Below are 22,533 nucleotides of genomic sequence, written 5' to 3'. Positions count from 1 at the left end.
TCGAAGATTGAAAAATCGGGAAATTTGGGTGGCGCGTTGATCGCAACACGTCGATCATCGATCTATTAGCAACGTATTCAGGGACGTATTCAGAGTCGGCCACCCTGCAGCCGACTTTCGCCACACACTTTGCCGGCATCTCGCCGTAGGCAAGAAGGCGGTCGGCGTCTCGGCTCATTAAAGCTAATAATGTGGATTTACTAATCTTTCTACTCCGCCAGGCGGATATGTCCCCCTACCATTTCACCGCGTCCTCCCTCCTTCCACTCGAGCTCGATAATTCGCGAAACTGACGCGACCCTCCGAATTTCCAACTATAAATCACGATGCAGCCTTGATTTCGAAAATTATTCGCGCTTCCGTTGTACCGGTGGCGTCGATACAAACTCTAATTAGGCGAATGCCACTGCGATCCATTGCGATTCTTTCTTTCGTGTATTGGCAAAAACGCGACGCGAATGGACACCGTGTTCATTCATTTCCTTGGTCATTTATCATCGCGAGTTTGTGAAGAAAATTGTTGCATCCCCGCTCGGGACAAATTGGCCCAGTTTCCCTCCACTTATTTCCACGAGGAAAAAATTGCAACAGAGGCGATAACGTTGGGTCGAGCATAATTAATTAGCTTCGAGGCGTCGAGGTTAAGAAAGTTGTGTTACGAATAATACGTAATTTTCCTTCTTTGGAAAAATCAATCGATGGCGGTTATTTTATTAGGCGCAGGGATCGATCCAGAAACGATCGATCGTCGAGGAAATGATTATGTTATCAAGAGATTCGTCGGCACGAATCACATTTAAATTCGAGACGAACGGCAACCTGTTGTCGAACACTCGTAAATTTCGGTCTCCTCGATAATCACGCGAGAATGGTTTATATAAGGTAAGGACAAGTGGATATTCAGCGGCTATCACAGGTGCTCCGCTGGTCGAAAGGTCGATCATCGACCTGTGCTATATTCCAAGGGGTCTTAACCCGGTTATACCGTTGATTAATTTTTTATTATGCCGCGAGCATGTTCACATTTCATCACTTTGGGGTTGAACGATCCGGTAACTCACTTTTCCAACTCGTTTCTCTGAAAAGTTAGTCAGCTTTCGTTACATCGTCCTTTGTAAAGACTATGCCTACCGTTTGCGCTGAAGAAAACAACAATCGAAGAAAGTGTTCTTCGATACATTTCATACAGAATGTACATTTATTTAGATATTTCTATACTTTTATCGGCCTATCCACAGTCGAATTTGTTTTCATTCGTTACCAAAGATACTTATTGCTGCGCGATTGTTCTAGAAGGATAGACACACATTAGTAGGAAGAAACTTTATGCGATATTGCGATGATTCGCACCAAGGGGTAAGTTTAATCATCTTTAATCGGGCGTGACCGGGCGTAAAATTCCTCTCGCCGACATTTGAAACAACGTATCGATAGAATTTCAAGTTGTTCTCTGATCTTCTGACCTGCCAACCGGTGCCCAAATATCCCCGCTCGGGTTTTTCGACCTGCCCCTAGGGGACCTTCCCCTCCGATCGTATAAATTCATTAAAACAACCCTTCGTGTCGCGCACCACCACGATGTCAATCGAATTCCAAACATGCCTAAGGGAGCTGGGGCGTGTAGAATTTTTTTCTCGGCCGACATCGAATCACTCGAGTTTACGCAGGGGTTGCATGCCTCGAGCCGCGATATTTGCATTCGGCTGTCTCATCTTTCAATCGTCTTAGCCAGGCGAGGGAGAAGCGTGTATACATGCACGGTTGTTGTTGCACACGACCGAGAAATTGTAATTGCAAAATATAAAACGTGTAACTTGTTTTATAGAGGTTTCACGTAAATCGGTTGTTTTCTCAAAAAGTTTCGAAATGATTTTGCACTTTAACGTTGGCGGTTTTACAAGCTGGAAATACCATACTCGTATTCATACTTTTCTCAGCCACATTCTCGAACGTAACATTTAATTAAAAACATTCTCGAGGGTAGATTGTAACGCATGACGAAGCTTATACACGACGCGTGTTTTATGCAACCAAGTATCTTTATAACGTTTAATAGTTTACGATATCTATCGTTTATATGGTATCCGTATCCCTTGACTTGGAAATCTCCCTTCGGAGATTCGAACGAGAGAATGCTATTACATTCCAATTATAATAATCTTTTCTTCGTTGTTTAAACAGACATATTCGAAAATTTAACGAAATTTTTAAATTCAATTAAATTATTATTACAAAGTAAAAATTTACTTTATCGTTTCGATTCCGGCCGAATAATTCCACTTCGAATTAAACCGAACGAAACCGCGGCGAAAATAATCGTGGAACAGGTCGTTTCTATGCATAGACGAAACTGGTCCCGAAAGAGAGAAAAGGGTTGGCGGTAATTACGTAAGAGAGAATCAATTAAGCACGTGAATACCTGAAGAGCTATATCCATCCACCTACCTACCGAGGGGTTATTAATGAACTCGTCAGATATCCGTTAAACGTTTCCCAACTCCCTCTCTCTCTCTCTCTCTCTCTCTCTCTCTCTCTCTCTCTCTCTCTCTCTCAATCACTCGGCATCGAGTGATTAGTCGCTCTGAGCGGTGCTGTTATTTCGAGGGTAACGGGGACGAATTGGTAATTAATATCGGGGGCCCTCGCGCCGAGGGTGGGTCCGCGGGCGAATAAACCGTCAGGGTGGACTCGCCCCCCTCCGGAGAGATGTTAATAAACGTTCTCCTTCTCCTCTTATTTCCTTCCCCCCTTAAAACGCTTTCTTCCCGTCTTTACCTTATATTTTGTATTTTAAGAGAGTCTTATTTTAAGAGAGATTGTTTATTTATTTATTTATTTTCATGCTCGATGTAAATAATCGAGTTTTGTTAAATTATGACAAAATGTGTCGCATCGTTTATAAAAGAGCAAGTATCTTTTCCCTCTTTGAGGTATGAGGCCGCGCGTCGTAGCTCTTCCTCGAATAATTCGTAAAAGTACAGGGATTTAAACGCGACGAGTCGTAATCGAATCGATCCGAAGTAAGGATAGGGAACCGAAGGCGACGAATAAAATTTTCACACTAGTTTAACGCGTGTTGATCGCGTTATTATTTTATTGCTCGCAACGAGATGGGACTGCGTTATGGACTGGCGTAAAAATATAACGACCATCTGCTTGGTTCTTTACAAGCTTGGCAAACGAGCCACTCGTCGCGCAACGGCTCTCGACGCGCGTCTACGCATTTTTCACGAATTTCTCCTTATCTCCCCGTGTAGTTCTTAAACCTAACGAGCTTCACGGACGTTGAGCGGAGCACCGAGACGGACATGATAATTAATTTGACGATCGTGTGTGTACGCCACGCATCGCTGCGGCATCGTACCGCAGATAATTCGTATTAGATAATCGCGAAATAATCGCGCGCTTATGCGCCGTGGCTCGGCTCGGCTCGGCTCGTTCGGTGTAATTAACTTTCCACGGTTCTCGTGTAAGGAGCCCCTCTCCCTCCCTCCCCTCCCCCCCCTCTCTCTCTCTCACGTGATTAATCGAGACGTGTCTATGAATTTATGGATTTCATTTAATATCTCAATGCACGGTAGGCAAACGCTTATAATTGAAACACGGCTTTTGTCGATCGTGAGAGGCAACGCCGGGAATGACTCGGGGGAACGCAATCCTGCTTAAGAGTTTGATAAAGTAATTAACTGTAAAGTACCTTTTAATCAGATAATACGTTCTACCGATTAACAAGGCGACGCGGCGCGAGGCCAAGAATTTATTAGGCGGCCAAAGATGATGTTGAATCGCGATATCGATATTTCGGCGACGATACGTTTGCGACGATACACGTTGAAGCGACATCGGTAAAGAAGCGGCCCAAAAGAATTTCGTTCGATTGTCGGAACAGATGGTTAAACGAGGGCATTAAAATACATCGCATTCGCCGCTAGTTTATTGCGATGCTCGTGTTTCTTTTCATCGTTATCTTTTCTCGATGCTTTTTTTGCGGCGAATTGCCGGGAAAATAATAGGCAACAACCGGTCGCCGGGGCGAGAACAATAAGTTTTTCAAAGAATTCCTCGATACACACGTAGCCGTGCCACGATAAATATTCGTTATTCGTCGCGTGTACTAAAGTAGCATCAAGAGTGGCGACGTGTGGTGTGACGATCGAAAATGGCACGAATTGCGCGTTAAACGAAATGGATATATAATATTTTTCTTCGAATATTCCACACCATCTGTTGAATTGAATATCACCGAGCATTTACATTAAGCATATTTCTTTACGGATATTTAATAATAAATTCAATCAAGAGTTACACGCGCGCGCGCACGCGCACACACGTGCTCTCTTCTATTCCGTCTTCCTCGCGTTCCTCCCTTTCTCCTTCTAACGACCAGTCAGTCATTCCAGGATAAATTATAGCCGTACGGAAGGAGCATCATCCGGTTTTTCGACACCGGTATCGCGGGTGGCCCTGTCGTATCTTCTTACGTGTATACGTTATAAAACCATAAAGCACACGTTTGTACGTGCCTACGTGTTTCCTATTAAGTAATTCACCAGAACACTGTTAATCTTTATTTTCTTCTCTACTCTTCCACCGTCTTCCTCACTTTTAATCTCTTCGTATAATACAGTTATAATACTGTCGTAGTTTCGCAATTTCTTTTTCTTTTTTTTCTCTCAATTTCAAGAATACGGGAAAAGAAGTATAGGAGATGTATTCTTTCGATTGTTTGAAAATTGAAATCCACGAGTTTCGCGTTTAATTTGCTATCTAATTCTGGAATTGGAATTGATGATCCACGCGATGCGGGTAATTCCATTATTACACGATTCCGTAACAAATTTCCATCCAGTTCCACGGATTAACGATCGGATATTTCTGATCGTTGGCTCTTTTCTTTTTTTTTTTTTTATTTTACGAACCTGCTCGATCGCAACTTTCCTTTCCATCAAGTATTCCGTCCCTTCCCCCGGTGAATACCTCATCCAACCTTGTCACGATTTCCGACAACGCGTCGTGGTTTTATCGTGGATCGAGGAGAAATCGATCGCGCTCATTGAAGGGCAACTTCCGATCTTATTATTTTTTACCACGTTTTTATACTCAAATAATCGAAACGAAAGAAAAGAACGAAACGTCATCGTTCTACTTCAGATTTTCTTTCGCTCGAGAAGGAAAGAATCCGCGCAACAAAATTCTAGGTTCCCAACGACGATGATCCTCCTCTTCGATGGAAGAAATATATCCACGCGCGCTGCTCTTTTCTATTATTAGTTTAGATTTTATTGTTGTTGCAAAGAGGGACGGTCGCGTGCAACGAAGATAGCATCGATTACTGTATCTTCCCCCTTGTATAACAATTTCCTCAATCTCGTTAACAATACCGCACGCAACACGTGTACCCATCACGTAATGAAACCGATGGATCCTCTCGGTCGGCCACCCTACATTTTTGACTCGGCTCCGCGCCTTCCTCTCTCTCTCTCTCTCTCTCAACACCGCGTCGAGAGACGAGTCGCCAGACCGGTTGCTCCCTTCCCTCCAATAAATATTCCCCATCTTCCGCGTAATGGTGTCGTTCGTTATCGATGATTGACTTCTTTATTACATATCGTCGATAATAATATAGATGTCTGTAGCGTGAGTAAAGTGATTAGCCGGTCGTGGATGATCAAGGAAAGCATAAATAATACGAGGAGAGATAGAAGTTGCATAGAAGAATTCGTATATACGTTGGATCTCGTGCTACGATAATTTCGTACGATAACGAATCATCTCTGAGAGAAGAAACGAATGAACGAAAAGAGGTTGACTCCGAGGAATGTATGGACGATTTCACCAGCGAGAATGCCTCGTGTCGACCGGGTAATATAGACGTCAATGGGGGAAATGGAGGCGAGAATGGACAGAGAATCTCGTTAATAATTTACCGAATCCGGTGCCACGTGTCGTCTCCTCCTCGGTTTAAGGGAATATCCCTCGAAGAGAAGAATCCGAGGCGGCCCACCCACGCACGCGCTTGTAACGTCCCCTGCCCTCCTTTCTCCCTCTTTTCAACGGGGATCGTGTATAATACACCTACACCCATCACCGCGCGCGCACTCGAGATGTATACGCTACGACGAGGGAAGAGGCGTTCATCGTGTCGTTCGCATCGGCGACAGGTCCACTTCCGGCCCGCATTCGCCGATTAAACGCTTCCTCGTGCCTCTGATTTGTTTCATTCTGTCCAACGTGTCATATCCACTCGAACAAGATTCGAGTTCGCACATCTTTCCAATCGAAATAACTTAATAACGTTTCTATTACGGTGGGAAGATAGTTGTTTAATAAATTCCACCCGTCTCTATTAATTATTCGTTATAATAAGTTTGAGATTACGAGTTAACCCGTCGTATCTCGAATTAGGATTGAAAGACGTCTATTAACTTTTTGTTCCGGACTTGTATCCGTCCGTCAAGGATTGCTCTTTCAACGAATACGCGAGAATTAATCAATTTGGCCGAGGTTTGGCCCATTCGTGACCCCGAAGAGATTGATGTGCCCGGTTAATCGTATGCTCGTAAAGACGGATGACGATCAACTTCCTTCCGGGGGCCACCTACTCGATTCGTCGACTCGGGCGGTTGAAATTTCTCGGAAGCTAATTATCATAAATCCCTCTCCCCACGATGCATGCCCTGTAAACGAATATCTCGATACCTTTCGCTCCTCCTATCATTGGCCAATTACGTGTATCATTGTCTCGAACGAAACCGCCGTTTATGAACGAGGCCGCTGACTTGTCGTACAAATCGAGCCCGTTCCACCATTTTATATTATCACTTATTGGCAAATAGCTGGGGTCGAATCGATCGAAAACAATCGGCGAGGAAAGGGAACGAAAACGATAGCTCGTTAAAGGAGGGAAGTTAATTGATTTAATGGGAGAAAATCCCAGCCGAGATAATCGTCCACGCCATATTACTCGAATCGTGAAGTAATCCTTCTACCTGTGTCACCGGCATTCCCCGCGTTTCTTCGTGCCTGAATCGACCACTTCGCGTCCCCCCCTCGACTTCCTTTCACCAATGGATCCTCGATGGACGAACAGCGCAACAAGATTCGATTTCTAAACGGTTGGACGTGCTCGTTCACGAATCGCGTTGGCAAATTCTGTTGGATTCTCATCTATCGCCTCTATTGTTATCTTGCTTATTAATGGTGGAAAACGTGCACGAAGCGTGCAAGAGATGACGCGCACGAGCGGCGTACGTGGTTTCGAGCACGATTATTAATTTAAAAGTTAAATGCTTCGGAACCCCGGAGCTGGAAACACGGGCTGGTTATTAATTACGCGATATTACGCTCGTATCTTTCACGCTGTTACCTTCGAATTATCGTCAAAGAAAGAAGGGACCTGATTCATCAAAGTCGCCTGTATCGGTTCGAGTCGTCCGAGTCTCTCGAGGGCACCGATCCGCTTCCTTCTTCCTACCCTCTCTTCTTCCTCCATCTCTGTTCGGATCGTTTGTCAACATTAAGCGCGCAGAATCGAATCATCGCGCGATATTAGTCATGTTAGATGTTGATGCAATGTAATGCGCGTCGATCTTCCGAGTTTTCCATTATTGTTGACGAGAAGAAAATTATGGAGATTTCGAAAAGAAATTCTCTTATGGATTCTCACTATGTATCCGTCTCTGTTATTTCACGGCTCAAGAGTTTTCCCAATAAGATGGGAGGAAACGTGAAATATGTAATTATAATATATTAACAGCTGAGATCGGGTATACATCACAATTACCAAGGATGTAATTCATCCAAGAAAGAGTCGAATGAAGGTATTAAATCAAAATTTCAACAACTTCCTTTATACCTTATGCATATTAAACTTCTTGATTTCGATTTTTTGATAAAATTCGCGATACTTCGCCGAAGCATAATACCAGCGCAGCTTGTCCGATTAGAATGCAGGAAATTGTAAAGTAAGCAAGTGAAAAATGTTGTAGTGCGAGATCGTGGTATATATAAGAAATGTACGAGTAAGTTGATGCATAATAATCCTTGAATAAGTTTCTTATACCGTGTAATCACCTTGCAAAGAATAAAATCTTTTCGCAACACAACAACATAATCAAGAAAATGATTCGTCCACATCGAGATTATCAATTTCTCGTCAACCGTGCCGAAAGTAACGATCGTTTCTTCGAAACTTGAAACGTTGAAATTAACAATTTCTTCTAATTTAAATTTCCAAAACCCTCAATTTCCAACTTAACTTCCCTTTCGATGTGACGGCCATTTCGAATATCGAATTTTTAATTATTAATAAATTGCAACCATCATCCCCGCCAAATAAAAAAGAAGAAAAAAAAATTAAAAAATATTCTAAATTTCACTCTCCTCCAACCCTCTTCAACACGATGTTCAACGTCGGCCGTTACATCAAACGGCAACCGTTTCGAATGCCAGATAATCTCGATTCGTGTTCTCGATTCGTGGCAAGGAAGACAGGAAGAGAGAAGGGAATATGGCGTTGGCGGTGCTTATCGGCGCAGTGACCGTGTAAAAGTTTGCTCCGTGGCGCGTTACGCCCATAAGTCAGGTTATATTTGAAAGGCGATGCAGCGTTCTGGGTCCCGGCAAGTGGATCCCCCGCGGTGCCATACGCCGGCTTGTTAATCGGCCAATGGACGTGCCGTTTCGCTTTGGTTCTGCCTCGCACAAATGTCCCCCCCCTGGATTCTCTAACTAAGGGAAACCCAACAGATCAACATCGCCTCGATGTCGCCCATTTCTTTCGCGATTACCACTCGATTAACTAGCTAGTCGTTCGATGAAATCAATTTATCGCGTATTTTTCGCGTCGATCGAACAACAACAATTCGAATCGAGAAAATGTTTTGGCAAATTTTCCGTAATTGCGCGTAATGATGGCGTCGTTTGCAACACGCGCGCGACTTCTTAATTATCTCAGGTATGTCAGGTGTGTGTGTGTGTGTGTGTGTGTGTGCGTGTGTGTATTTATCGTGTCATTACGTTTCCGTAACTGTATCGACGACAGCGTAATTTCTTTGGACGATATATGGCGCCAAACGTCCATTTCAACAGTCTCGAATATTTCTTCGAGAGGACGTTGCATTTATTTTACGACTCGCGTCGTAATACGCGTCGCGTTAGGTTTGCATTTAAATATAGATTTAAACATTGTCTTAAGTTCGAGTAAGATAATAATAACAGAAGAATCCGCGAATACGAGCTATTCAGCTTGGATAAAAATGTTAAATCTGTTCCATCGTTTACACACACACACATCTCGATTTTCCACGGATAATCGTCGATCAAGGGAGAGAAGAGGAGAGGGTGGAGAGTCGAGATGATACGATGACGAAGGCTCGCGATCAGACGAGAATGATAATTACACGCGTCGTTAATACATCGTTAGAAGTGATTTTATTTTAACGGTCGAACGTGAGCACGACAAAAAGAAGAATAAGGAGCAAGATATTCCCCTTGTTGTCGCTTGGACGTCCATTGGAATTTCTACAACTTGGGTAATTAGCGTCCTCGACACACGTTGTGTGCGTGTGTCGTTGCCATAATGTCGTACTATTAGAGGAACTCGACTTTTAACTCGACTTCGAGGAGAAGATCGTAGCTAACTATGCCAGCGAGGCGGGGAATTCTTGTTATTAAGGAAAATAAGGGAAGGGGAAAAACGTTGTTGTTGTTGTTGTTGTTGTTGGTGTGATTCAACAACGTGTAAGCTCGACGTTGATAATAACACGTCTTTATTGCGTCAAATTGAACCGAGTTGCGCCGATATGCAAATCGACCGGGGGAGGGTAGTAATTCGATTGTAATTACAGGCCTGGGTGGAGTGTTGTTGCACGCACTTGCGAACATACATGGTACAACGAAAGTAGAAACAGTTGATAAAAAAGGGACGAGCGATGATAACTATGAAACGTAAACGAAAGAATAATAATCAAAGGGATCTAGTTTAAGAAAGCAACACGCGTGATCGATCATGGAATCGATCTGCTGGCGGAAATAACGCGATTTCACGATCACGAGCGATGAAAATGGAGAGGAAGAGGGGGGAGGGGGAGGGGGGGAAGCAAGTTCGACCCATTAACGGTCACCCCGTTATCCGTCGTAAGCAGTGGCCGTGGAGCAGAATCGATAAATCTTCGCGTTATTTATTATCACGTTTGCCAAGAGGGAAGGATTTCTCATCGCGTGTCGGCCATCGAGTTTCAGGCCGGTTTCTTAGCAAATCCGCGTGGAACGCGGGGCAGGGTAACACAATACCGCCATTTGTAGCACGACGCGAGACGAAAACGATCGTTTCAGCCGATTCGCGGTATCTGAAAATACACTTTACGATATCTGGAACGAACGGAAGCCATTCATAGGTTTCTGTGCAGCCGCCTCTAGGCCGCACCAGGACCGCTATTGTGCACACACGGATGGTGCGTGCGTGCCGCCCTGCCTTTGTTATCGTGTTCAACCGCGGAGAAACGGGAGGCAGCTTCGATTTAACCTTAATAAGATGGATGGATCCCACGAGGCTGCCTCGATATGGAGCAACCTCTCGCTTTTACACACGTGGCCGGATCGATCGCGCATCCACGTACACGTGTTCCTACACACCGCTCGATGATTCAGGAGTACGAGCGAGTTAATCCTGCGGAGGTCGCTGTTTCTCAGAGATGTATACGTTACAGTTCCTTAAATATAGCGTTTGTTGCGTTTTTCACTTCGTAGAAGATTAAAATTGAAAAACACGGATGGATCGTAAATATTTTCGAGAGATTATGCATTATCGTTTTTTCGAAGTGTTTGGGCTTCAAACCATCTATAAGTATCATCCCCCGTTTGTGAAATGTGGACGAATTTTCGTCGCGTATAAATAAATTTTATTTTTACAAAAGAAAATACGTACCTCGTTTATACACTGTTACAGAAAATCTACTGTTCGCAACGAATTATATAATGCAATTTATACGATGAATATAAATATAATATAAATATAAGTTCTATTTACGAACGGATCTCGCGTATCCAATGTTAGATCGTTGATGATTTTCGAGTCCATCCAAAGTTCGTTAGGAGAAGGAAAGGGATGTGAAAATATAAAATCGAAAAGTTCGAGAATCATACCGGCTATTTCTACGCGAGTTCGCCGCTTTCTTTCTCTCGTTCATCCTGTGTACACGTATCGGTTGTCTTGTCCAATCAGTTGAACAAGGGTATATATAGTTAGAAAGAGTAGAAAAAGAGAGAGGGAGAGCGACGCGAACCAGCCTTGCAAATTAATGTCTCTTTATTTCGTAGCGAGCATTTCGTTAAAGGTTGATTTATCGCCATATACCTCGCGACTCGCCTTTTTATCGGCCGATCGCCCGCGGCTTCGATCGTTCCTTTAATTATGCAACGCCGTTACGGATCTTATTCGCGGCCCGAAGCTAATAATAATCTCCTTTTCTTTTCCGCAGGATCCTTCCTCCCCCTTCTTCTTCTTCTTCTTCTTCTTCTTCTTCTTCTTCTCGTCTTGTCCCGCGGGTGGTAAAAGTGGTATTGATAAAACGTGCCGTGTTAAATGCATTGCACTCAAAACAATCGGAGAATCTGATTTCTAGGATCTGATAGATCGGAGAGAGGAATGAAATGCGCCGTGTTAAACGGCGCGCTATTTCGTTCAGCCTCGTTTCACCCGAAATGAGCTCTGTTCGAATGCAGAAATGAGTTTCACACACAGGATTCGTAGATAAATAGGTCGGGAGGGGGGAGATAATACAGATAAATTTTTAACACTTCAGGATTTATCGAGATGGAAGTATTAAAAATTTCTCCTTTGCGATAAATAACAATTTTTTTTTTATCCTACCGTTATTGTTTCACTGTTCACAAGTGAAATGCGCGCGCGTTATTTACGAGCTATTAAAAATCGTGTTGAAACACAAAGTACGCGAATTCCTCCACCTCGTTTCCAATAAATATTCCTTCCTCGTATTCCAAACGTATTTTCGTCTCGTTAAAAATTGCGCGCATTACATTAAGCCGTTCCCGCTAATCGAAACAAGCTCGCGACTCTTTCTCCTCGTTAACCGAGCGAGCAATCATTTCCCATTTGTCGCGAATATCGGCCATTTATCGGCCCGCTCTACGAATACACCCTACTTTTTCTCTTCCACGACTTTCAGCAACCATCTTTTCCCCCTTTTCCTCGTTAATGGAAATATCTTCCGTTACACATCGAGAGAGCTAATTAACCATAACTTTTCTCAAACGTGTATAGATATTCGCAATTTTATCGGCGTAGAGCGGTAATGAACGTATCCCTCGGGAGACAAGACTTCGCCATTCCCTAGCTGTGCACATTTTTTTCGATATTTCTAAGGAATTATTCTTCGATATAATAATATACATCTCGTTGTCTTCGTTCGATCATCGATCGATCGCCGTTGAGATCGTGCGATATAATTACAAGGGGAATTAACAAGGATCGTATAATCACGCTTAATAGTCGCTTAATGGAGGCTGGAAAAGATTTGGTATGGATCGCGAGTGTTGCATAATTCCGAGTCACGAGAAACACCGATTTAATCGAGGCGATCGCTCGACTAAAATTCTAATTCTACTTAACGACAAGGCGGTCGTTCCCTCGGCTTTCCTCGAGGGCCGTGTCTCCTGTCTCCCGCGGGGACCGTGAAACGATCGGTCGAGGTAATTAATAACGAATTTATCCGAGTGATAAGGTGGTCCGCGGCGCGCCGCCTCATAAGCGTATCTCGTTCGATTTGACTGACCGGCAATAAAGCACCATTAACACCGTCCGCCATTTTTCACCCGAGTGCAAAGTGTTAAATTATAAAGTCACCGTGGAGAACCAGATCAGACGCGATATTTCTTGCTCGTCCCGCTCGCGATCCCGCTCGTTACACAGCGCTAGCCTCTCCTTCCATAAAGTGGCTGCGTGTATCGATAGTCGTACGATCTTGTCGTCGTACGATCGAATTAATATTATCGGTGGAATTATATAAGAACGTCGGTTACAACGTTTACCGGTGTTAATAAATTTTGTCGCATGAGAAGCGAGTGACAAGCTTTTGGTTATTAAAACATTCCTTTTTTTTTCTCTCTCTGTTTTTGCATCGTTGCGAAAAAGTAGCGTGCAATCCGCAAACTTCTCGATTCGATATTGTTGTTATTCTTATTAATCCTCGAGAAATCGAAAGTTCTTTAAACTGCGTGCACTATGTTTCCATTCTTCAGATCAATCTTACCGCTCGACCATATTTTTTAAAACTTACGTAAAAAAGGAAACAATTCGTGAATTCTAATTAGAATTTGTAGAATAGGATTTGTTCGTCAAATTTCACGTAACGTTTATTTCCCGTTATCGTTACATTTATTTTCGTATGTTCGCGTATATTTATCCTTATTTTCCTTCCAATTTCCTCGAAAAGCAACGTTGACATCCGACAAGAGAATATTGGGCTTGGCGCGTGGGTGCGGAAAGAACCGCCGTGTACACAGCCGTGATCGTGTCCCCAACCTGCGATAGCCGCGCGACCGGTGCAATAACAGTGATTAAGCTTTATCGTGGCCGTTTCAACGGACTATTTATCTGTCGGCCGCGAAATTACGCGCTGTAAAGACATAATAGGAACGTGATCCAATATCGTTGTCGTTTGTTCGTGGCGGAGAACCGGTCACGCAAAAAAGAAAAGAAGAAAAGAAAAAAGAAAAACTACCGATTATTAATCGGGAATTTAGCACTTTTACGTGTTCCATCGGCCGTGATACGACGACTTCATTCATAGAGAAGATCGTAACGAGAAACGTTTTGAATTCGATTTATCGCCGTCTGAGTCCATGCTGTTCCTCGGGTCAAATAGTAGCAACGTTATCCTGAACGTTATCTTCGAATCGATCGTTATTCGAAGTGGAGAAACGAAGTACATGGATAGATATCGATAGATCCCGTCTTGATTTTCATCAAGCGTTTTCCGATTGATAATTTTGACGAGTGTCTTTGTCGAGTATGACAATTCACTGGCCACCTCTTTTCCTTTCCATTTCCGACCCTAAAATAAACTTAAAAAGTTGTACAAAAAGTTGTAAGTAAAGTTGATCGTGAGAGTACGTATGTTTAAACAAACGTATACAAAGCTAATCCTGAGGCATAATCATCTCCGATGATCGTGTCTCAACGTTGAAGTTTATCTCAAGATTAAGATCAAGAAAAAGAGGAGATGTCGAAGATCAAAGTTTCCAGGACAACTTTCGAATAGAGAGAGAGCTCGACATATGGAGCAAACGCACGGGAAAGTGCGTGTGTCGATGGAAAAATGATCCGTGAGAAATTCGTGGCATTCCCGTTTCCTTGTTCTCCTTTAACCATTAAAATACAATAGGGTGGCGAGGCGAACGTGGATCGTGTTAACCGTGGATTTTTTTCTAACACAATGCGATCGAGCCGAGGACAGCTCGATAACTTTCAACGGGGAACGGGTGGGGGGAAGGGGGGCGCGAAAAGGGAGGACGAAAGACGACGACGAGCATCGACGACGACCATTGCGAGAGAAAAGCGATCTAATAGGGTGCGATTATTTACCGATGGTTTGCATAAGAATACGACAACTGAATGACCTATAGGAAATTGTTGTTACGCATACGAAAGCAAATAAGAGAGAAATAGTTGGTTGCATATCGCCGGTTGATTTATGGGGCAGAGAGCAGCTTATTTCTCCGAGTGGTTAACAATTGTTTCCTGACAATGAGCGTATATCAGATATGAGTGACACGAAGGAACGTTTTCTACCATTCATCAAGCTGGCACTCGGTCGGCGAGTAAAGTAATTACACGTTTTCCTGTGTCGTTTCAAAGGGTCATCCATCTGCTCGAAACCGGGGAAACAATTCCGCCAACGGCGGCTCCCTACGCGACAAAATAAATCTCTAATTAGCCGGTTTAATAGGAAGGAAGTTTCGATCGGATCCCGGGGGTCTGGTGGGGCCGGTTCGTTGGAAAGGCCTCGTTGAATATTCAAGGAATAGAAATTGATGGAGCGGGGATGGACTCGGATGGAATGGTAATTTTTACGTGAAATCATACGTCTTGTTGTCGCGCTAATTAAAACGTACGTCTTAATCAATCGATCGTGCAACAACGATGGAAACTTATTTCCTCTCTCTCTCTCTCTCTCTCTCTTACACGCTTGTGCGTTACACACGTGTTGCGTCCTTTTTCTCCGGTGTTTCGTCCAATCCATCACGGATAAATTATTAATATCTCAATTAAAATCGGTTATCTTTTATTGTGTCGTGAATCGTTGTTTCGTCGAGAGAACGAGAATTATTTATGTTGGGGCGAAATGTCGAACGTTTAGTTTAATTCTGCCAGAATCCGTGGGATAATTTGTTAACCGTTGCTATATATAAAAAGCATCCAATTGCCGATAATCTAAATAAAATTGTCGAGATCGTGACAGAGCGCTGTGGAGAGAACCATTACGTAACAACGATTTCTTTTCCGAGGCCGAGAAATATATTATTCTTTCATACCGTTGAATGTTTCTTCGTAGTCGATGAACTTTCGACTATGAATCGTGTTATATCCTATCCTATTTCGCCTAATGAGAAATTTCATTATCAGCCCGATCCATTAGTCGTTTTCTCGTGTTCCTAATTTTCGTTCGACTCGAAAGATCGGTCGATTTTGTAAACATTCGCAAATGGTAAATGTCGAATCACGAGAGGCAGGAAACGTCGCCGATTAATACCATTTGCTTTATCTCCACCGTTCAAAGGAAAATCTATCTTTCAAACTCGTTGACCGATCGACGTTGCATATCTCTTCCTATCGATTCGAGTACGAATGTTACGCAACGTGAGGCCATTTTAACTTTCGCTTGTTCAAAAAATTTGTGTAAATCCGATAGCCGATACTTTTGCACTATATCTGTCTTCGCGCATCGTTTTCAACGATCGTCGATTATTGGGGAAAAAAAGGATCGTTTCGCGTTACGTTATATTTTCGTTCGTCGAAGATACGCGTGTACAAGATAAAAGAAAAAAAAGAAAAAAAAAAAAAAGACAAGAACTCACCGGAGGAAGGTCGATCCGAGTATCTGGTGCAGTAGACCCAGGCAGGCCAAGGCAACTGCTTTCCAGGATCGGTTACAGGTGGGCCGGGCGTGTTGGAGGCAGGATTGGCGGTCGTGACGCCACCGGACGTGGCGTTGGTCGTCGAGCTAGTTTCCGAGCTATTTTTCTCCGTCGTCTCGGTGGCCGACTCTAGAAAGTCCTTGGTCAGGTCGATGGGCCTCGAGCTCACCTTCTTCGGCCGGGACTTCTTCAACGAAATGGGATCCGTGATCCTTCTGCCGAAGTCCGCTTTCAATATGTTGTCTATACTGAACTTCAAGCCGGCCTGGTGCTGCAGATTGTTGTTGTTGTTGTTATTGTTGTTGTTGTTGTTGTGATTATTATGATGGTTACTGTTATTGATCCCATTGTTATTCTGAACACCGTTCGCGCCACCGTGGATCCCTGTTCTCCCGTTCTCCTCCCTCGGGCCGGGCGAGGCAGGGCTGCCAGGCTCCCTCTGAAGGATTTTGCTGACCGAGAGTCGGTGCTGGTGCACCGAATTGGCGGGCACGTGTTGCACCTGGGACGTCTGGTGAAGGTGGTGGACGTGGCTGTTGGCGTGATGCAAATGCTGGGCCGGATGCGGCATCAACGAGGCCGTTTCCCGTGGATCCCTGCACGCGGTCGGATGGAGGACAGGGGTGGTAGCCTGGAGGCCGGTAACCGTCATGGCCGACGGTGGTGACAACGACAATCTGGTGACCAGTGGAACGCTGATCGGGGTCCTGTGCAACCTCTCCACGGACGGGTAAACGATCTCGTGACTCAGGCTGTGCTGGACCCGAGCCGGATAATCGGGGATCTCGGTCTCCCTGGACGAATAACGCGGTAACAAATGCGGCGGATGATTCGACTGATACCTGGGCACTATGACGTCTTGAATAGCCTCGGGCCGACCCGGGGAGGAGGCGGTGGCCGAGGAGGAAGCCGGTGACCTGACCGAGGACGCCGTGGGCGACGAAGGTGGTTGACTGTAAGCCGGTGGACTTGGTGCCGAGACGTGATTAGTCGTCCTCTGATAGAACGCGTCGTTGCAGCTCGTTGAGCTGGAAGGCGATGGTGTCGCCGACGTCCTCGTGTTCTCCTCGTCGCGAAAGTCACCACCACGGCTGCTCGCCGATTCCTGGTCATACCTGACCGAGCCGCAACCACGGATTCCAACGACGCTCGTGGGCGTCGGTTCGCTACCGACGCTCAACACTTCGCTGGTGTCGCTTTCGCAATCGCTGTCAGGGTTGTTGCCGTCACTTCCTCGTATCTGATCGCGTTTCTCGGACTCGTCGAGCTCCAATCGAGTCGCCAGGTGATTCTGCCTGATCTCGTGGTGGAGATCGTTCGAATCTAAACAGGTGGATGCTTCCGGTGGCGTATTCGACATGTTTCTACGTGTTTATCTTTTTTTTTTTTTCTTTCTCTTATTTTTTGCGTTTTCTTCCTCCTCTCTTGGAACCGAATTCCTCCTTCGTCGAGTCGATCGAAAGAAAGAAGAAAAAGAAGAAGTAGTAGTAGAAGAAGAAGAAGAAGAAGAAGAAGAAGAAGAAGGAACAATAGTAGTTAAGCCTCGCTCGACTTTGATCCTCCCATCACGACGGTCAAGGATTTTTCTTTCTCGTCTTACTCCCTTCGTTTTATTCCCTTTGTTCTACTTGTCAAGTTTGACAAGTTTGGGACAAGTTTAAAGTTACTACCTACCTAACGGATTCCGTCCGTTGCACGTTTCCAGGAGGGATCGTCATTTTCGCACGGGACACCTGTCCGTTCATCAGCCGTCCGTGGATCATTAACTCTTGGATACCTTTTCAATCGCATAGTATCGCATAGTATTTTAGAATTCTACCGTTAGAGAGACGCACTTTTCTTTTCATTTGCCGAAAACTTGGAAATATTTCACACACGTTTCAGTTACTCTACGCCTCTGTTACAATCACTAGGCGTAAACTCTTCCTCCCCCGGTATCTTGCCGACGGACACTGTTCAGCCCAGTTCATGACGGGTTGCCACGATGAGTTTCGTATTTATCTCCCATCTCGATCGCGAAACTACCTGTTCGAGCGGGACACGCACTAAGAACCGGTCCACCGGTGCCGCCAGTTCATTACTTCGACCGACAGTCGAACCGAGAACGAGGCGTGGTATCGTCCTCACCGAGATCCCTAGGCATCACTAACCCGTCGTGCCGCCTTGAACTCCTCTCGATACGTCCATAACCCATCGCACTCTCACTTTCGCGCCCCTCCTTGGCCCCTTGAACCCAGGTCGAACGTGGAAAGAGTCGAGGATCGAGTCGTGGTTGACGAACGGGACGAGCAAACGCGCACCAAACGCCGCACCGTTCGAACGAGGAGAGGAAACCGAGGCGGGAGCCCCGAGGCCAGGGGCTCGTGAACGTGGCGAGGACACGAAGAATCAGGACGAAGAGGGACGCGATGCTCGACGAAAGGGACGATCGACGACGAAACGTGGAGAGAGAGTTGGTGTTCGGCTGTTACGGCGCTGGTAGACGCGGGTTTCAACGGAACCGTTGTGCGACGCTGTGGATCCAGGCCGGGCTGGTTGTCCAGTTGGTTGCCGCGAAGCGTCTGCGGCGAGGAAGCGGCGGGAGGGTCGACGATGGGCGTTTCTGGGCGTCGATTCCACGACCGCTACGCCCCTGAGCTGACCTTTTCAGGGGTGAAGACCCTGTCTAGGGGCGCGACCACTCGACATCTGCCGGCTGCAATGAGAACTTGCCAACCTGTAACCGCCCAACCTTCCACCACTCCGTGCAACCAACTGCTGATAGGCAACCCACGACTCGCTTTCCCCTCTTCTGCCCAACTTATCCTTCCTACTCTCGTCCCAACACCTTTCCCGATCCTCTCTCTTCCTCTTCCACCTCCGATCTCGCCGTATCGCGTATATCCCCCCCCCCCTTCCGTAGTCGCAGACCTCCGCTCTCCCCTGCTCTCTTCGTGTTTATTCCCTTTATACCCTCTCTCTCTCTCTCTCCCCTCCTCTTCACCGACCACCACCTCTTCCTTCCACCTGGACGGAACGTTCTCCGTTTTACTTCTGGCTCCTCTAACCGCTTCGTCCGGTGATCCAGTACGCTGCCCCTGTGTTCGCTTGTCCTTTTCAGTCGGACGGCGTTCGTCTTCTTCCTCCTCGCGCTCGATTCATCCCCTCCAGACATTATCGCGTTAGCTTTCCAGATTGTCTTCGTCCCTCCGCTCCTCGACTTTTAACCCTCTCCTCTCCTCGCTTCTCTCTCTCTCTCTCTCCATTCTTTCACTCCTTTTCTCTTTCCTCCTGTCTCCAGCACGTTCCGCCTGTTCTTTCTGATTCCTCTATCTGGCTCTTAGATGATCCGGCTCTTAGCTCCTACCACGTTTAGCTTCTCTCTTCCCCCGGGGTTCCTTCTTATATATACACTTCGTTTATTTCTCTCGGGCTCGAAACTGCCAGCTTTCCTCGCGCACCGGCGGCCTCTACCTCTACAGAGTCTTTGCCAATTCGATCCTCTTCTCTCTTTCTCCCTTCTTCTTCTTCTTCGCACAGCGTTCTCGTACCTTCTCTCGTTCTCTTGAGTATTCCTTTGATCATCCTCGATCGGGGACAGCCCAAGAGCGTCCGTCCAAAGTTTTCGTGTTGTTTCGTGATCGTTTTCGGGGCATTGGATAAATCAATCGTGAGGCTATTACGGTAATACACCGTTGTAACAATCCCCATTCGATACATTGTACAGGCCTATCATCTATCTATCTATCCGATTTCATCTTTAACGGCGAGTTATGGGCGAGAAACGGGCTAATGCCTTCCAACTAGTCTCGCGTGCATTATTAATCGACCACGGATCGAGCCAATTTTTTTCCTTTTCTCCTCCCTCTTTTTTTCTTTCGAGCAATTCCTCATTACTCTCATACATATTCAATCGAATGGAAACGAGGAACGTGGTTGTTGAATTCCGTGCTCGAATCCGGTCCGTGTAATTCCGATTAATTTCGAATTACGAATGTTTCCCTTTTACCTCATTTGCCGGGTAAACATTTCTTTTGTTTGGGATATTTTAACGATGGAATGCGCGCACACGTATCAATCTTGATTAATTAAAGGCTCGTAGAAAGAAATCAAGGTCAAGTGGTGAGATAGATAGGGCCAATTTCAGTGTTAAACTACTGCGACTAATTGGGTTAATGAAGGGACTTGGAGGAAAAGAATCTCGGCAGAGAAATAATTCACAGATCCACAAAACATTTTTGATTACTCGATTATATAATTATAATATCTTCGAAGCATAATTGAAAATACAAATCGAGGCTTCACAAAATATCTTTTTAAATACCTTTTGTCGATATACAAAATATCTATAATCCACGATAAAAATATTATTCCAATAGCGAAATTAAAATATTCAAGATTGGCGATTCGTCACGAATTTTGTTCCCCTGCTACATTTGAACAAAATTAATTCTTCTGGCTCGGATCCGATCGAGATTAATATTTCGCCGAACAATGAACAATGAACGCTGGTGAACGAGATTAAACGATTCTTCTTCTGGCTCTCGTTTTCGATCAAGATTGGCGATTCGTCACGCAGCACGAGTTGTGCAAACAGGAAGCGGAAGAGCGGGATGCAGAGGCGTCCGGCCTTGCGGAGAAAGGGACGTTAAACTCCGCGGGAATATCGATTCCACCCCACGCTGGTTTTTCCTCCGCGATGGAGAACGGTGGCGTGCATGCGCGCCGTGAATCAAGTATTCATTTTTCGTCGGGTTCGTGAGGAGGTCGGTTGCGCGTCAACGTGGTCTCGGCCTGATCGTTAAGCCTCATTATGTGCCGATCTTTCAGCGGATAGGGAGGCAGCAGGAGAGAAAAAAAAAGGAAAGGAAGGGGAAAGGGAGAGGGGAATGTCGGCTCGTAAATCGTCGGTCGGGTTAAGTTAAAGTGCGTCAACATCGATCCGTGACTTCGTTCGCGAGTTTTAACAGCGATTTTCACGCGCGTTAGATTTAGATCTCTTAGCTCGGTCCTCTCGAGGAAATTGTCGGGGAGGATAGGTAGAAATTTGGACGATCGCCATTCCTTCGTAATTTTCATTTAATATAATTTCACAAGACGTTGGAATTAGAGCGAAGAATTAAGTTGACGAGATTGAAATTCCATTTACGTTTCGATCTCTCTACCTTTCGCAAGGTAGATAATAATCAACGGGTTTCTTTAATGAAGTTATAGAATAGTTTCATTCAGTATGCTAGAGAAACTATTTGAATTGTTTTTATTTGGCCGTTTAAGGAATTTGTTTGTGCGTAGAAGTAGTTCTCGATTCCCCGTGCAATATCGATTATTTTAACCGTTTATTATTCTTTCTCCATTGGCAAAAGTGCGATTTATTTCCGACTAATTCCGGATTCACAACGCGCCTTTTCCTCGGGAGAACGCGGAAACCTATGCTAATCCGATCGAACCTTACCAGGATGGTATCTTGCCAATGTGTTGCGAGGCGCGTGCAAAACCTTTTAAGGCTTCCTCCGCTGGAAATTATACGTCATTTATAGAAATTAAAGGCCGAGAGCGACTGTCCAAGGAATATTTATTCGCAACATTTACGGCTGATCAATTCGTACAACGAATTGTAAATTATAAAGTAATATATCACTTTTCTCAATTTCTCCTCCGATCCTGGAATAAAATAATTAATGCGATGCGTATAATAAAGAAAAGACAGTAGGCTTTCTTGCGAGTAAATGTACAAACGCCATCTCACCTTTCGCGCGTGAAATGATGAATATCTCATCATCGAGCGGAAATCGCCAGATTATAAAGTAACGTTTCACCTTTTCCATATTTTTTCTTTTTTTTTTCCACGTCATCTCCGCAGCATCAAGAAATTAATCCTTCGTCGAACGTTCTCCACCGTTCCTCTCGAAATCGAACCTCGAGATCCGTGGATGATCAAGAGTGTCTCAAGATCGCCGATACCCCCAAACTCGTTACCCCGGCGACTCCCTCCGTAAATTTCGTTAACGCGGGCTATCTTGCATTCTCTGCGTTAACGAGCATCCACGTGCTTGTTAGTATCCCCGCGTAGGTGCATTAAACGAAGCCGAATTCCGATTCGTAGCCAAACCGCTCTCGTTCCTCTCTTGGTCGACACCCAGCCACACCGATCAACCGACCCGTAGATTTTAATTGTATGCCGGATAAACGCGAGCCAGACGACAGAGAGAGAGAGAGAGAGAGAGAGAATGCTCGTTTAGAGGATTAAATGTTTGTTTTCCCGGCTAATTTGCGGTAATGGTGTTTGAAAGCAGTGGATGGATTAGTTCGTGATGCGATGAGTGGTTGCAGTTTTCAACGCATCGGTTATTATCGGTGGTAAATAGTAATTTTGTCCGGAATTAGAGTGTGCGGTTC

General features: G+C 45.0%; 1 protein-coding gene and 1 long non-coding RNA gene across 2 annotated transcripts in view; both read right to left on the bottom strand.

Moving 5' to 3' along the window:
- Positions 1 to 18,667, bottom strand: part of LOC100870410 (uncharacterized) — a 62,977-nt gene extending 44,310 nt beyond the window's left edge. Inside the window, exon 1 of the mRNA XM_086913975.1 lies at positions 16,099 to 18,667. Coding sequence (XP_086770101.1) covers positions 16,099 to 17,518 — 1,420 coding nt within the window. The 5' untranslated portion in view covers positions 17,519 to 18,667. The remainder of the gene's footprint in view (positions 1 to 16,098) is intronic.
- Positions 18,668 to 21,692: 3,025 nt separating this feature from the next.
- Positions 21,693 to 22,014, bottom strand: LOC147656637 (uncharacterized). The gene is made up of 2 exons (XR_015294079.1): positions 21,884 to 22,014; positions 21,693 to 21,798 (listed from the first exon to the last, which is right to left on the bottom strand). It is a non-coding gene; the product is annotated as an uncharacterized LOC147656637 (long non-coding RNA).
- Positions 22,015 to 22,533: the final 519 nt, after the last annotated feature.

Source organism: Apis florea, unplaced genomic scaffold (genome assembly GCF_048593485.1).
Source record: "Apis florea isolate Af1SG1 unplaced genomic scaffold, ASM4859348v1 contig_3561_pilon, whole genome shotgun sequence".
In the NCBI taxonomy this organism is placed as follows: domain Eukaryota; kingdom Metazoa; phylum Arthropoda; class Insecta; order Hymenoptera; family Apidae; genus Apis; species Apis florea.
The sequence above is the reverse complement of the archived record's forward strand: the minus strand, read 5'-3'. Positions and strand labels throughout refer to the sequence as shown.